Source organism: Salmo salar, chromosome ssa01 (genome assembly GCF_905237065.1).
Source record: "Salmo salar chromosome ssa01, Ssal_v3.1, whole genome shotgun sequence".
Taxonomy (NCBI): Eukaryota; Metazoa; Chordata; class Actinopteri; order Salmoniformes; family Salmonidae; genus Salmo; species Salmo salar.
In genome coordinates this window covers 150,982,427-150,998,416 of record NC_059442.1, presented here as the reverse complement: position 1 = coordinate 150,998,416, position 15,990 = coordinate 150,982,427, and the positions used below count along the sequence as shown (strand labels likewise).

At 42.2% G+C, this 15,990-nt stretch overlaps 1 protein-coding gene across 4 annotated transcripts in view; it reads left to right on the top strand.

Moving 5' to 3' along the window:
- Positions 1-15,990, top strand: part of LOC106568324 (myocyte-specific enhancer factor 2C) — a 44,600-nt gene that overhangs the window by 16,133 nt on the left and 12,477 nt on the right. For all 4 annotated transcript variants that reach the window (XM_014138589.2, XM_014138574.2, XM_014138601.2 and 1 more), the window contains 2 exons: positions 4,923-5,086; positions 6,378-6,581. In XM_014138589.2, the coding sequence (XP_013994064.2) occupies positions 5,033-5,086; positions 6,378-6,581 (258 nt within the window). In that variant the 5' untranslated portion in view covers positions 4,923-5,032. The remainder of the gene's footprint in view (positions 1-4,922; positions 5,087-6,377; positions 6,582-15,990) is intronic.

Sequence of the window (15,990 nt, the reverse complement as noted above, 5' to 3'; positions counted from 1 at the left end):
GAGAAATATGGTGTTTCCTGAAACAGCCTCACTGTCTGCATGACTGAATGAGAGCACAGAAGTTTAAATGTATCCTGGCTGGCATGTTGGTGCTTGTTTTGATTTGATATTATGTCCTTGCTAGCTTGATTATATCTGGTGCTGGCAGATACTGTGTAGAAGAGCTGTGTGTAAGATGTGCCTTTGTCGGTCAGTCTACTGGGGAGTTTGTACAGATCCGCTCTATTCTCCTCTAGTCAGGGATGGTACGTTGTGGCACGCTGGAGCTGATGTTACCTATCAAATCCTCTCAGATCGCGGTTAGGGGTTAGGGATGGTACGTTGTGATAGGAGTTATGATCAAATCAAATGTTTTTGGTCACATACACATGGCTAGCAGATGTTATTGCAAGTGTAGCGAATTGCTTGATGACAGCCTGGTTACAAGTCTGTTTCTGCTTTAGCTATTCAAAAACATACCTTCAAATACGTCATACCGTCACTCGTATTATAGGCTGTATAGCTAATTACATTTGCTCTGACTCAGTACATTTATTAGCTAGCTAGCAATTAGCATTAGCGGCTAACAAGAGTTAGGCCCAACTTGCTAAGAAAAGACAAACTAGTGTAATTATATCAAGCTAGTGTATTTATATTAAGAAGCAAAGTGAAAACTGCATCATTGTCATCAACTTTGTTGCATGTGCTGCATTGACCATGCAGACTGAACGCAAGTGTCTCGTGGTCGAGGAACAACAAATGCCCTCCTTGAGTGACGGGGCAGGGCTAGGTCTGTGTGGAAAGCGGCATGGAGAGAGAGAGTGGAGAGAGATGACTCAAGTAGCGAAGTAAACATTTAACAAGGCAAACATTCAAATACCGTTATAGAAGATAAAGTAAAAACCCAACACCTTACTCGTTGTCATGTCATTGACAAACCTGTGATCTCTCTTTCGCTCTCTCTCTCTCTCTCTCTCTCTCCCCCCCTCCCTTTCTCCCCACATTCCTTCAGCCATGCTTCTGTCTCTGACTGTAAGCTGGTAACCGTGTGTGTGTGTGTGTGTGTGTGTGTGTGTGTGTCGGACGCTATAAGCCATGTTGGCTCTACTTGTGTCTAGCTACTTAAGAGGATCTTAAAGAACCTATAGGCCAGGGAGACAGCAGGATACACACACACACACACACACAATCCTTCAGATCCTTTGTGCCAAGGACTCCTCACCTGGACTTGTACTGTGCTGGATGTGTTTTGGATGGAGAAATTATGTAAATGTCAACATTCTAATAGAATATGATGTGATGTCAACATTCTAATAGAATATGATGTGATTTCAACATTCTAATAGAATATGATGTGATGTCAACATTGTAATAGAATATGATGTGATGTCAACATTGTAATAGAATATGATGTGATGTCAACATTCTAATAGAATATGATGTGATTTCAACATTCTAATAGAATATGATGTGATGTCAACATTGTAATAGAATATGATGTGATGTCAACATTCTAATAGAATATGATGTGATGTCAACATTCTAATAGAATATGATGTGATGTCAACATTCTAATAGAATATGATGTGATGTCAACATTCTAATAGAATATGATGTGAGGTCAATATTCTAATAGAATATGATGTGATGTCAACATTGTAATAGAATATGATGTGATGTCAACATTCTAATAGAATATGATGTGATTTCAACATTCTAATAGAATATGATGTGAGGTCAACATTCTAATAGAATATGATGTGAGGTCAACATTCTAATAGAATATGATGTGAGGTCAACATTCTAATAGAATATGATGTGATGTCAACATTGTAATAGAATATGATGTGATGTCAACATTGTAATAGAATATGATGTGATGTCAACATTCTAATAGAATATGATGTGAGGTCAACATTCTAATAGAATATGATGTGATGTCAACATTCTAATAGAATATGATTTCAACATTCTAATAGAATATGATTTCAACATTCTAATAGAATATGATGTCAACATTCTAATAGAATATGATGCCAACATTCTAATAGAATATGATGTGATGCCAACATTCTAATAGAATATGATGTGATGTCAACATTCTAATAGAATATGCTGTCAACATTCTAATAGAATATGATGTGATGTCAACATTCTAATAAAATATGATGTGATGTCAACATTCTAATAGAATATGATGTGATGTCAACATTCTAATAGAGTATGATGTGAGGTCAACATTCTAATAGAGTATGATGTGAGGTCAACATTCTAATAGAATATGATGTCACCATTCTAATAGAATGTGATGTCAACATTCTAATAGAATATGATGTGAGGTCAATATTCTAATAGAATATGATGTGATGTCAACATTGTAATAGAATATGATGTGATGTCAACATTCTAATAGAATATGATGTGATTTCAACATTCTAATAGAATATGATGTGAGGTCAGCATTCTAATAGAATATGATGTGAGGTCAACATTCTAATAGAATATGATGTGAGGTCAACATTCTAATAGAATATGATGTGATGTCAACATTGTAATAGAATATGATGTGATGTCAACATTGTAATAGAATATGATGTGATGTCAACATTCTAATAGAATATGATGTGAGGTCAACATTCTAATAGAATATGATGTGATGTCAACATTCTAATAGAATATGATTTCAACATTCTAATAGAATATGATTTCAACATTCTAATAGAATATGATGTCAACATTCTAATAGAATATGATGCCAACATTCTAATAGAATATGATGTGATGCCAACATTCTAATAGAATATGATGTGGTGTCAACATTCTAATAGAATATGCTGTCAACATTCTAATAGAATATGATGTGATGTCAACATTCTAATAAAATATGATGTGATGTCAACATTCTAATAGAATATGATGTGATGTCAACATTCTAATAGAGTATGATGTGAGGTCAACATTCTAATAGAGTATGATGTGAGGTCAACATTCTAATAGAATATGATGTCACCATTCTAATAGAATGTGATGTCAACATTCTAATAGAATATGATGTGATGTCAACATTCTAATAGGATATGATGTCACCATTCTAATAGAATATGATGTGATGTCAACATTCTAATAGAATATGATGTGAGGTCAACATTCTAATAGAATATGATGTGAGTGCACCATTCTAATAGAATATGATCTCAACATTCTAATAGAATATGATGTGATGCCAACATTCTAATAGAATATGATGTGATGCCAACATTCTAATAGAATATGATGTGATGTCAACATTCTAATAGAATATGATGTCAACATTCTAATAGAATATGATCTCAACATTCTAATAGAATATGATGTGATGTCAACATTCTAATAAAATATGATGTGATGTCAACATTCTAATAGAATATGATGTGATGTCAACATTCTAATAGAGTATGATGTGAGGTCAACATTCTAATATAATATGATGTCAACATTCTAATAGAATATGATGTCACCATTCTAATAGAATATGATGTGATGTCAACATTCTAATAGAATATCATGTGATGTCAACATTCTAATAGGATATGATGTCACCATTCTAATAGAATATGATGTGATGTCAACATTCTAATAGAATATGATGTGAGGTCAACATTCTAATAGAATATGATATGATGTGATGTCAACATTCTAATAGAATATGATGTGATGTCAACATTCTAATAGAATATGATGTGAGGTCAACATTCTAATAGAATATGATGTGAGGTCAACATTCTAATAGAATATGATGTGAGGTCAACATTCTAATAGAATATGATGTGAGGTCAACATTCTAATAGAATATGATGTGATATCAACATTCTAATAGAATATGATGTCAACATTCTAATAGAATATGATGTGATGTCAACATTCTAATAGAATATGATGTGAGGTCAACATTCTAATAGAATATGATGTGATGTCAACATTTTAATAGAATATGATGTGATGTCAACATTTTAATAGAATATGATGTGAGGTCACCATTCTAATAGAATATGATGTGAGGTCAACATTCTAATAGAATGTGATGTCAACATTCTAATAGAATGTGATGTCAACATTCTAATAGAATGTGATGTCAACATTCTAATAGAATATGATGTCAACATTGTAATAGAATATGATGTGATGTCAACATTCTAATAGAATATGATGTGATGTCAACATTCTAATAGAATATGATGTGATGTCAACATTCTAATAGAATATGATGTGAGGTCAACATTCTAATAGAATATGATGTGAGGTCAACATTTTAATAGAATATGATGTGATGTCAACATTTTAATAGAATATGATGTGAGGTCACCATTCTAATAGAATATGATGTGATGTCAACATTCTAATAGAATATGATATCAACATTCTAATAGAATATGATGTCACCATTCTAAAAGAATATGATGTGATGTCACCATTCTAATAGAATATGATGTGATGTCAACATTCTAATAGAATATGATGTGATGTCACCATTCTAATAGAATATGATGTGATGTCAACATTCTAATAGAATATGATGTGATGTAACATGCAAACAGGGTTTTGGGACATCGTAAAGTCAAGCCAACAACATTAACATATAATTTCTCATAATATTCTGTAGCATGAAGCGAACATATCATTTTTTTCTCGTGCCATGTTTTCTATCTTGCATTTCTTCAGTGGGAAGCAAATGCCATCTCTCTGGTGATGAATGAAATGTGGTGTTTTGAACTGAGTTGTGTGGTAGAGATGAGCTGTATGTTTTAATCAGTGAGTTATTCTCCTCTCTCAGGTCAACCTGTTGAATGATCAAGTCTTTACTTATACACAAACATAGTTGAACCATTCTCTATGACCGCTCCACAAGGACTACTGTGTGTGTTTGATGGCGTTTTAACTGATTTCTCTCTCTCTGTCTCTTTAAGGAGTGAATGCCAGAGGAATTGAGAGAAGAAGAATTGAGAGAATACTGCTGTGAGGATTTGGAAGACAAGAGAAGAAGAACAGGACATTTGGGATAGGAAAGGGAGAGAAGATGGGGAGGAAAAAGATCCAGATAGCACGGATTATGGATGAACGTAACAGACAGGTAAATGAACATTAAGCTTTCTCCGAATAATGGTCACACACACATACAAGCCCCAACACTCCCACACCTGCAGACAACTAGGTGGGCAGGAAGTAGAGGTGAAGGCATTTTGAGGAGTATGTGTGTGTGTAGTGGGGCAGTGGTTCCTCTCTTCCTGTTATGACAGGAAATGCACTAACATGTGCTTCCTGACCCCTAGAGCTGGGATGACCTCCCTGTTCTCTCTGTCTTCTGTGTGTGTTGTTATTGTGTGTGTGTTAAGGGTCCTTGCCTGCGAGCATGCGCGTGTGTGTGGGTGTGGGTGGGGTTATCCATACAGTGACCAGCCTCACATTTCTTCCTCAGTGTTCTGATTGAGACATTGTAATAGAGACAGTGATTCTGTGCCCATATCTATGTATCCTAACGTGATAGTGACTTACAGTCAGTCTTAAGTTAAGCAGTAATGGCCAAGGGCGCCAGCCTCCATAATTAGATTCTATCTAAATGTTAACATGACTGTCACAGTCTGTCTGTTTGTCTCTCAGTTTAAGTATTCCCCTCAGGGGGGGTTTAGAAGGCAACATCAGAGTGCAAGAGCATACATACATACAGACAGACAGACAGACAGACAGACAGACAGACAGACAGACAGACAGACAGACAGACAGACAGACAGACAGACAGACAGACCTTACATATGTAGATACATACCTTACATACATACATACGTACCTACCTTACATACAGACATACCGTACATACAGACATACCGTACATATGTAGATACATACCTTACATACATACGTACATACCTACCTTACAGACATACTTTACATATGTACATATGTACCGACCTTACATACATACATATCTTACATATGTACACACAGACAGACAGACAGACAGACAGACAGACAGACAGACAGACAGACCTTACATATGTACATACATACCTTACGTACATACGCACATACCTTACGTACATACGCACATACCTTACATACATACGTACATACCTTACATACGTACCTTACATATGTGCATACATACCTTACATACCTTACATACATACCTTACATACTTATTGGATTTTCTATATAGTCTATTGTCAACATGCAGGCCAACATGCGTACATACAACAGTTCACTTACTGTATACACTGTACACTCCCCCTCTCTCTCCTCTCTCTCTTCCCCTCTCTCTCTCTCCGTCTCTCTCTCTCTCTCTCTCTCTCTCTCTCTCTCTCTCCCTCTCTTTTCCTCTCTCTTCCTCTCTGTCTCTCCCTCACCCTCTCTCTCTCCCTCTCCAGGTGACATTCACCAAGCGGAAGTTTGGCCTGATGAAGAAGGCGTATGAGCTGAGTGTTCTGTGTGACTGTGAGATCGCCCTCATCATCTTCAACAGCACCAATAAATTGTTCCAGTACGCCAGCACTGACATGGACAAGGTCCTGCTCAAATACACAGAGTACAACGAACCTCACGAGAGCAGGACTAACTCCGACATCGTGGAAGTGAGTCCCACACACTGTATTGCAGACTAGTTCACCAACATGGTTTCACTGGTGGAAATCTGATTAAAAAGCAGTAGACACTCAGGCCCATAAGGACTGGTTACAAGTCAAAACTTCAGTTGGTTGAATGAACAGCTAGTGTAATACAGCTAGTGTAATACAGCTAGTGTAATACAGCTAGTGTAATATAGCTAGTGTAATACAGCTAGTGTAATACAGCTAGTGTAATACAGCTAGTGTAATACAGCTAGTGTAATACAGCTAGTGTAATACAGCTAGTGTAATACATGTGTGTGTTTGGCTAAGGACTCAGAGCTCAGGGAGGCTAACGTGTGCATGGCTGAGTCTCAGTCAGCCAGCCTGGAGTTATGCAATGGTGTTAGGAGAACAAGTCTGGTGTCTCCTCACACACACATGTCCAACGTCCCCATTCAACCCTCTTCAGGGCCACCCATCGGTCCATGTGACCGAGGTCAGAGGTTAGGGATCAGAGTTCAAAGGACAGGTGCGTTGGATTTAGTCTCTGGATCGCTGACGGGAATCTGTAGCGGCTTGGAGGACAGTGGTCATGGTCTTCCAGTGAAAGATGTGTGTTCCAAGACAGGCCATGAGCCTCCCATTGGGAGTAGTGGGAAAACAGGCTGAGTTTGGTAGAGTGCAGAGGGGGATGTTTCTGTGTGGGAATGGGGAAAGTAAGATATGCAGCCCAGTATTGGGAATATTCCATTGGTTCCATTGTAAACCAGGCAAACTAAATCAATCAAGCACAGCTCAAATATTCCACACTTAAAATTAGTCTGGTGGTCGATACTTTATGTCAGAGGTCCATAAGGGGGTGGTCCTCATAGCTGATGTCCCTCTCCACCTGTCCCACTTTTTGGTCAATTAGCCAGCAGCAGCATATAATCTATGTTAATATACTGTAATCCTATCACTCATTACTATAATCTCAATATGCTCTTCCTAATCCCTCTCAACAAATGTCCTCTCCTTTCCCTCGCTGACCCCTAGTGTGTAGGGGTCTTCTGGAAGACAGATCAATGATGTCTTTTCCTCCTCTGTCACTTTCCTTCTCCTCTCTCACATGCAAGCCTTTCTATCTCTCCTCCTCTCACTCTGTTTCTCTCCTCTCTCACAAGCAAGCCTTTCTATCTCTCCTCCTCTCACTCTGTTTCTCTCCTCTCTCACATGCAAGCCTTTCTATCTCTCCTCTCACTCTGTTTCTCTCCTCTCTCACATGCAAGCCTTTCTATCTCTCCTCCTCTCACTGTTTCTCTCCTCTCTCACATGCAAGCCTTTCTATCTCTCCTCCTCTCACTCTTTCTCTCCTCTCTCACATGCAAGCCTTTCTATCTCTCCTCTCACTCTGTTTCTCTCCTCTCTCACATGCAAGCCTTTCTATCTCTCCTCCTCTTTCTCTCCTCTCTCACATGCAAGCCTTTCTCTCTCCTCCTCCTCTCACTCTGTTTCTCTCCTCTCACACGCAAGCCTTTCTATCTCTCCCTCCTCCTCTCACTCTGTTTCCCTCCTCTCTCACATGCAAGCCTTTCTATCTCTCCTCCTCCTCTCACTCTGTTTCTCTCCTCTCACACGCAAGCCTTTCTATCTCTCCCTCTCCTCCTTCCCATTCTCTCTATGTATCTCCTTCCAGATTCTTTGTGTTCAGTCTTGGAAATATCTATCAGCCTCTCTCTTCATTTCTCTCTCCTTTTCCCCTTATTTCCCCATCCCTCCATCTCTCTACCTCCACTGTTTTTGGTTAGTTCAGTCTGACATTGTAACTCATTGTAACTGACTGGTTTTCCCCCAGCTCTGAGTTATTGTGACTTCCAGTGCATATCTCTGCTATGAGGTGTGTTTGTTGTTGGTTCCTTTAAGTGTTTTTACCTGCACATGTGCTGTTTACCTAATTCACTTGGTTTACACCACAGAAACAATGCTCAACAATTTTGACAGATTTTTGTATTTTTCATTACAACAAGAATCCCAACTCAGTCATTTTTCTGGAGGGTGTTCTGTGCTTCATAAATGAGTAATCACTTTCTAAGAGCTGGTCCTCCTCTATAACAACATACCTGTATGTTTTACAGCATCGCACAGTCCGTCTCTGTATTGATTAACATGGTCAGAGATGACCTAGCTGTGGAACCCTGTGAGCTGTTGAACTATCTTTCTGACAGGAATGGAGCAGAATAGACACTCCTTTGTCTGGGTTGTTTTCTTTCCATAACGAGGTATGTGTGTGTGTGTGGGGGCGCGTGTGTGTGTTCTGTATTTGAGCTTGTTCTATTTGGTGCAGGAGGCCCAGGATAATGGCTATTTATAACTCTAAGAACTCCTGCATTCCTCACCCCTCTTCTACTAACCCTATTTCACTCCATTCTGTGGTGTGTGTCTGTGTTGTAGATTGAAAACAGCTGAAGCTCTCAGTAAGGCTCATCAATTAGAACACACACACAGGCCCAGTGGAACTCCAGCTGTGGAACCGATCTCTCCCTGTTCAACGTTTGGAAACCGGCAGCAGGCTAAAAATAGTATGCTGCTGCTAAGAATAGCCTCGGTGGGATGTGCATATGAGTGTGTGTGTGTGCGTGTGTGTGTGTGCGTGTGTGTTTTGGTAGACTGACTGGGAGGCAAAATACTTTTGTAATAAAGTATTTGCAGGCGAACAATAAAATTCAATTCCTAATGTGTTGTTGCCTAAACATAGGACATGACGTAACAGTAGTCACTGCAGCCTAAAGTAAATTGAAATAAGTTTGCCAAAATTGTATAAGCCTAATTACTCCAGTCTATTCCGAAATAAATCTAATCATTTGAAATACTTCACCACAGAGCATCATTAACTTATTTTAAAGCTCTGGTTTGTTTTAAATCACAAACGTGTTGGGAAGCCCGCAATTTGGGCACCGCGCATTTTCAGAGACCTAGCTGATTATTGAGTTGTGGCTGTCAGGGAATAGCATCTATAATATGTCTGAAGATAATGTGCCTTGAATATAGTTTTAAATGTTCAGACAAGAAAAATGGGAGGGGGGTGTGGCAAAGATATTGGCATGTACAGTGCATTCGAAAAGCATTCAGACCCCTAGACAGTTTCCACATTTTGTTACGTTACAGCCTTATTCTAAAATGATTTAAATTGTTTTTTCCCCTCATCAATCTACACACAATACCCCATAATGACAAAGCAAAAACAGGTTTTTAGAAATGTAGGCAAATGTATTAAAAAACGTATAAATAAAATATCATATTTACATACAGTTGAAGTCGGAAGTTTACATACACCTTAGCCAAATATATTTAAACTCAGTTTTTCACAATTCCTGACATTCAATCCAATTAAAAATTCCCTGTCTTAGGTCAGTTAGGATCACCACTGTATTTTAAGAACGTGAAATGTCCGAATAATAGTAGAGAGAATGATTTATTTCAGCTTTTATTTGTTTCATCACATTCCCAGTGGGTCAGAAGTTTACATACACTCAATTAGTATTTGGTAGCATTGCCTTTAAATTGTTTAACTTGGGTCAAACGTTTCGGATAGCCTTCCACGAGCTTCCCACAACAAATTGGGTGAATTTTGGCCCATTCCTCCTGACAGAGCTGGTGTAACTGAGTCAGATTTGTAGGCCTCCTTGCTCGCGCACACTTTTTCAGTTCTGCCCACAATTTTCTATAAGATTGAGGTCAGGGCTTTGTGATGGCCACTCCAATACCTTGACTTTATTGTCCTTAAGCCATTTTGTCACAACTTTGGAATATGCTTGGGTGTTGCTTCAATATATCCACATAATTTTCACTCCTCATGATGCCATTTATTTTGTGAAGTGCACCAGTCCCTCCTGCAGCAAAGCACCCCCACAACATGATGCCGCCACCCCCGTGCTTCACGGTTGAGATTGTGTTCTTAGGCTTGCAAGCCTCCCCCTTTTTCCTCCAAACATAACGATGGTCATTATGGCCAAACAGTTCTATTTTGTTTCATCAGACCAGTGGACACTTCTCCAAAAACTATGATCTTTGTCCCCATGTGCAGTTGCAAACCGTAGTCTGGCTTTTTTATTGCGGTTTTGGAGCAGTGGCTTCTTCCTTGCTGAGCGGCCTTTCAGGTTATGTCGATATAGGACTCGTTTTACTGTGGATATAGATACTTTTGTACCTGTTTCCTCCAGCATCTTCACAAGGTCATTTGAAGTTGTTCTGGGATTGAGTTGCACTTTTCGCACCAAAGTACATTCATCTCTAGGAGACACAACACATCTCCTTCCTGAGTGGTATGACGGCTGCGTGGTCCCATGGTATTTATACTTGCGTACTATTGTTTGTACAGATGAACGTGGTACCTTCAGGCGTTTGGAAATTGCTCCCAAGGATGAACCAGACTTGTGGCGGTCTACAATTTTTTTTCTGAGGTCTTGGCTGATTTCTTTTGATTTTCCCATGATGTCAAGCAAAGAGGCGCTGAGTTTGGAAGTAGTCCTTGAAATACATCCACAGGTACACCTCCAATTGACTCAAATGATGTCAATTAGCCTATCAAAAGCTTCTAAAGCAATGACATTTTCTGAAATTTTCTAAGCTGTTTAAAGGCACAGTCATCTTAGTGTATGTACATTTCTGACCCACTGGAATTGTGATACAGTGTTGTGCAGCGACAATAAGTTAAATAATCTGTCTGTAAACAATTGTTGGAAAAATGACTTGTGTCATGCACGAAGTAGATGTCCTAACCGACTTGCCAAAAGTATAGTTTGTTAACAAGAAATTTGTGGAGTGGTTAAACATTTTTGTTTTAATGACTCCAACCTAAGTGCATGTAAACTTCTGACTTCAACTGTAAGTATTTAGACCCTTTACTTGTATTTTTCTGAAGCACCTTTTGATAGCGATTACAACCTCAAGTCTTCTTTGGTATGACGCAACAAGCTTGGCACACCTGGATTTGGGAAGTTTCTCCCTTTCTTCTCTGCAGATCCTCTCTAGCTCTATCTTGTTGGATGGGGAGCGTCGCTGCACAACTATTTTCAGGTCTCCAGAGATGTCCGGGCTCTGGCTGGGCCACTCAAGGACATTCAGAGGTTTGTCCCAAAGCCACTCCTGCGTTGTCTTGGCTGTGGGCTTAGGGTTGTTGTCCTGTTGGAAGGTGAACCTTCTCCACAGTCTGAGGTCCTGAGCGTTGTGGAGCAGGTTTTCGTCAAGGATCCCTCTGTACTTTGCACCGATCTCGACAAACCATTTCTGTATGGACATTGCTTTGTGCATAGTGGCATTGTCATGCTTAAACAGGAAAGGGCCTTCCCCAAACTGTTGCCACAAGGTTGGAGGAACAGTTGTGTTGTAAGTATGTGATAGTGGAGTAGTGTTTTGAGGGAACACACTAAATGTATTGGGTAAAGTGTTTTGAAATGTAATGTTGTGTTATATTTTTAATTGTATGTACCTGCCTTAATGTTGCTGGACCCCAGGAGCTAATGTAGATCCTTAATAAATACAAATACAAACAGAATTATCTAGAATATCGTTGTATGCTGTAGCGTTAAGATTTTCCTTCATTGGAACTAAGGGGCCCGAACCATGAAAACACCCCCAGACCATTATTCCTCTTCCACTAACCTTTACAGTTGGCACTATGCATTGGGGCAGGTAGCGTTCTCCTGGCATCCGCCAAACCCAGATTAGTCCGTCGGACTGTCAGATGGTTAAAGCGTGATTAATCACTCCAGAGTTTAATGCGGCAAGCTTTACACCACTCCAGTTGACGCTTGACATTACGCATGGTAATGTTAGGCTTGTGTGCACCTGCTCGGCCATGGAAACTCATTTCATGAAGCTCCCGACGAACAGTTATTGTAATGATGTTGCTTCCAGAGGCAGTTTTGAACTCGGTAGTGTGTGTTGCAACCGAGGACAGATGATTTGTACATGCTTCAGCACACGGTGGTCCCGTTCTGTGAGCTTGTGTGGCCTACCACTTCGTGGCTAAGCCTTTGTTGTCCAAGCCGTTTCCACTTCACAATAACAGCCCTTACAGTTGACTGGGGCAGCTCTAGCAGGGCAGAAATTTGATGAACTGACTTGTTAGAAAGGTGGCATCCTATGATGGTGCCACGTTGAAAGTTACTGAGCTCTTCAGTATGGGCCAGCTATGGAGATTGTATGGCTGTGTGCTCAATTTTATACACCTGTCAGTAACAGGTGTGGCTGAAATTGCTAAATCCACTCATTTGAAAGTGTGTCCACATACTTTTGACCATGTAGTTTATGACCATGCATCAACACTGGAATTTATTTCATTATTTTTCTCCACACGACTACATACTTTGTGTGTGTGTGTGTGTGTGTGTGTGTGTGTGTGTGTGTGTGTGTGTGTGTGTGTGTGTGTGGTAGAAATGTCCGCCTGTTACGGCAGGAGAGGTGAGAGGTGCACATCATGTTACTTGGCATATGGAGAGGAGCTGCTGCCTTGTAAAGCCAACACACACATACACACTCTAATTGATCTGGAAGTGGTTAGGAGACCAGACCACCCATAGGGGAGGAAGAACAACAAGGAGTAGACGAGAAACATGAGAGAGAGATTGTAGACAGTTGAGGGTGGCTTGGAATGGAGATATGGTGGTTCAGGGCTCTCTCTTCTTTTGTCTTTCTTTCTCTCTGACCTATCCTCTCTTCTTTTGTCTTTCTTTCTCTCTGACCTATCCTCTCTTCTTTTGTCTTTCTTTCTCTCTATCTCCTCCTTCTTTCTCTCTCTTTCTCATTCCTTCCCTCTCTCTCCTTCACTTCCCTTTCTCTCTTTCCCTTTCCTTTTCTCTCTTTCTCTCTCCCTCTTTCTATCAGTTGTGTTCTCCTCTGAGCACCTTCAGTCAGCTGCCCACTCAACCAGCTGCTGTCTTCACCACACACACACACACACACACACACACACACACACACACACACACACACACACACACACACACACACACACACACACACACACACCACTCACCACACATGCACACACCTCTGTGTAGTTCTGTGTAGGCCAGGGCTCTGTGTAGGACAGGGCTCTGTGTAGGGCTGTGTAGGCCAGGGCTCTGTGTAGGGCTGTGTAGGCCAGGGCTCTGTGTAGGGCTGTGTAGGCCAGGGCTCTGTGTAGGCCAGGGCTCTGTGTAGAGCTGTGCAAAGCCAGGGCTCTGTATAGAGCTGTGTAGAGCCAGGGCTCTGTGTAGAGCTGTGTAGAGCCAGGGCTCTGTGTAGAGCCAGGACTCTGTGTAGAGCTGTGTAGAGCCAGGGCTCTGTGTAGAGCTGTGTAGAGCCAGGGCTCTGTGTAGAGCTGTGTAGAGCCAGGGCTCTGTGTAGAGCTGTGTAGGCCAGGGCTCTGTGTAGAGCTGTGTAGAGCCAGGGCTCTGTGTAGAGCCAGGGCTCTGTGTAGAGCTGTGTAGGCCAGGGCTCTGTGTAGAGCTGTGTAGGCCAGGGCTCTGTGTAGAGCTGTGTAGGCCAGGGCTCTGTGTAGAGCTGTATAGAGCTAGGGCTCTGTGTAGAGCTGTGTAGAGCCAGGGCTCTGTGTAGAGCTGTGTAGAGCCAGGGCTCTGTGTAGAGCTGTATAGAGCCAGGGCTCTGTGTAGAGCTGTGTAGAGCCAGGGCTCTGTGTAGAGCCAGGGCTCTGTGTAGAGCTGTGTAGAGCCAGGGCTCTGTGTAGAGCTGTGTAGAGCAAGGGCTCTGTGTAGAGCCAGGGCTCTGTGTAGAGCTGGGTAGGCCAGGGCTCTGTCTAGAGCCGTGTAGAGCCAGGGCTCTGTCTAGAGCCGTGTAGAGCCAGGGGCTCTGTGTAGAGCCAGGGCTCTGTGTAGAGCCGTGTAGGCCAGGGCTCTGTGTAGAGTCGTGTAGGCCAGGGCTCTGTGTAGAGTCGTGTAGGCCAGGGCTCTGTGTAGAGTCGTGTAGAGCCAGGACTCTGTGTAGAGCTGTGTAGGCCAGGGCTCTGTGTAGAGTCGTGTATAGCCAGGGCTCTGTGTAGAGCTGTGTAGGCCAGGGCTCTGTGTAGAGCTGTGTATAGCCAGGGCTCTGTGTAGAGCTGTGTATAGCCAGGGCTCTGTGTAGAACTGTGTATAGCCAGGGCTCTGTGTAGAGCTGTGTATAGCCAGGGCTCTGTGTAGAGCTGTGTATAGCCAGGGCTCTGTGTAGAGCTGTGTATAGCCAGGGCTCTGTGTAGAACTGTGTATAGCCAGGGCTCTGTGTAGAGCTGTGTATAGCCAGGGCTCTGTGTAGAGCTGTGTATAGCCAGGGCTCTGTGTAGAACTGTGTATAGCCAGGGCTCTGTGTAGAGCTGTGTATAGCCAGGGCTCTGTGTAGAGCTGTGTATAGCCAGGGCTCTGTGTAGAGCTGTGTATAGCCAGGGCTCTGTGTAGAGCTGTGTAGGCCAGGGCTCTGTGTAGAGCTGTGTATAGCCAGGGCTCTGTGTAGAGCTGTGTATAGCCAGGGCTCTGTGTAGAGTTGTGTATAGCCAGGGCTCTGTGTAGAGCTGTGTATAGCCAGGGCTCTGTGTAGAGCATTGTATATCCAGGGCTCTGTGTAGAGCTGTGTATAGCCAGGGCTCTGTGTAGAGCTGTGTATAGCCAGGGCTCTGTGTAGAGCTGTGTATAGCCAGGGCTCTGTGTAGAGCTGTGTATAGCCAGGGCTCTGTGTAGAGCTGTGTATAGCCAGGGCTCTGTGTAGAGCTGTGTAGGCCAGGGCTCTGTGTAGAGCTGTGTAGGCCAGGGCTCTGTGTAGAGCTGTGTATAGCCAGGGCTCTGTGTAGAGCTGTGTATAGCCAGGGCTCTGTGTAGAGCTGTGTATAGCCAGGGCTCTGTGTAGAGCTGTGTATAGCCAGGGCTCTGTGTAGAGCTGTGTATAGCCAGGGCTCTGTGTAGAGCTGTGTATAGCCAGGGCTCTGTGTAGAGCTGTGTATAGCCAGGGCTCTGTGTAGAGCTGTGTATAGCCAGGGCTCTGTGTAGAGCTGTGTATAGCCAGGGCTCTGTGTAGAGCTGTGTATGCCAGGGCTCTGTGTAGAGCTGTGTATAGCCAGGGCTCTGTGTAGAGCTGTGTATAGCCAGGGCTCTGTGTAGAGCTGTGTATAGCCAGGGCTCTGTGTAGAGCTGTGTATAGCCAGGGCTCTGTGTAGAGCTGTGTATAGCCAGGGCTCTGTGTAGAGCTGTGTATAGCCAGGGCTCTGTGTAGAGCTGTGTATAGCCAGGGCTCTGTGTAGAGCTGTGTAGGCCAGGGCTCTGTGTAGAGCTGTGTAGGCCAGGGCTCTGTGTAGAGCTGTGTAGGCCAGGGCTCTGTGTAGAGCTGTGTAAGCCAGGGCTCTGTGTAGAGCTGTGTAGGCCAGGGCTCTGTGTAGAGCTGTGTAGGCCAGGGCTCTGTGTAGAGCTGTGTAGGCCAGGGCTCTGTG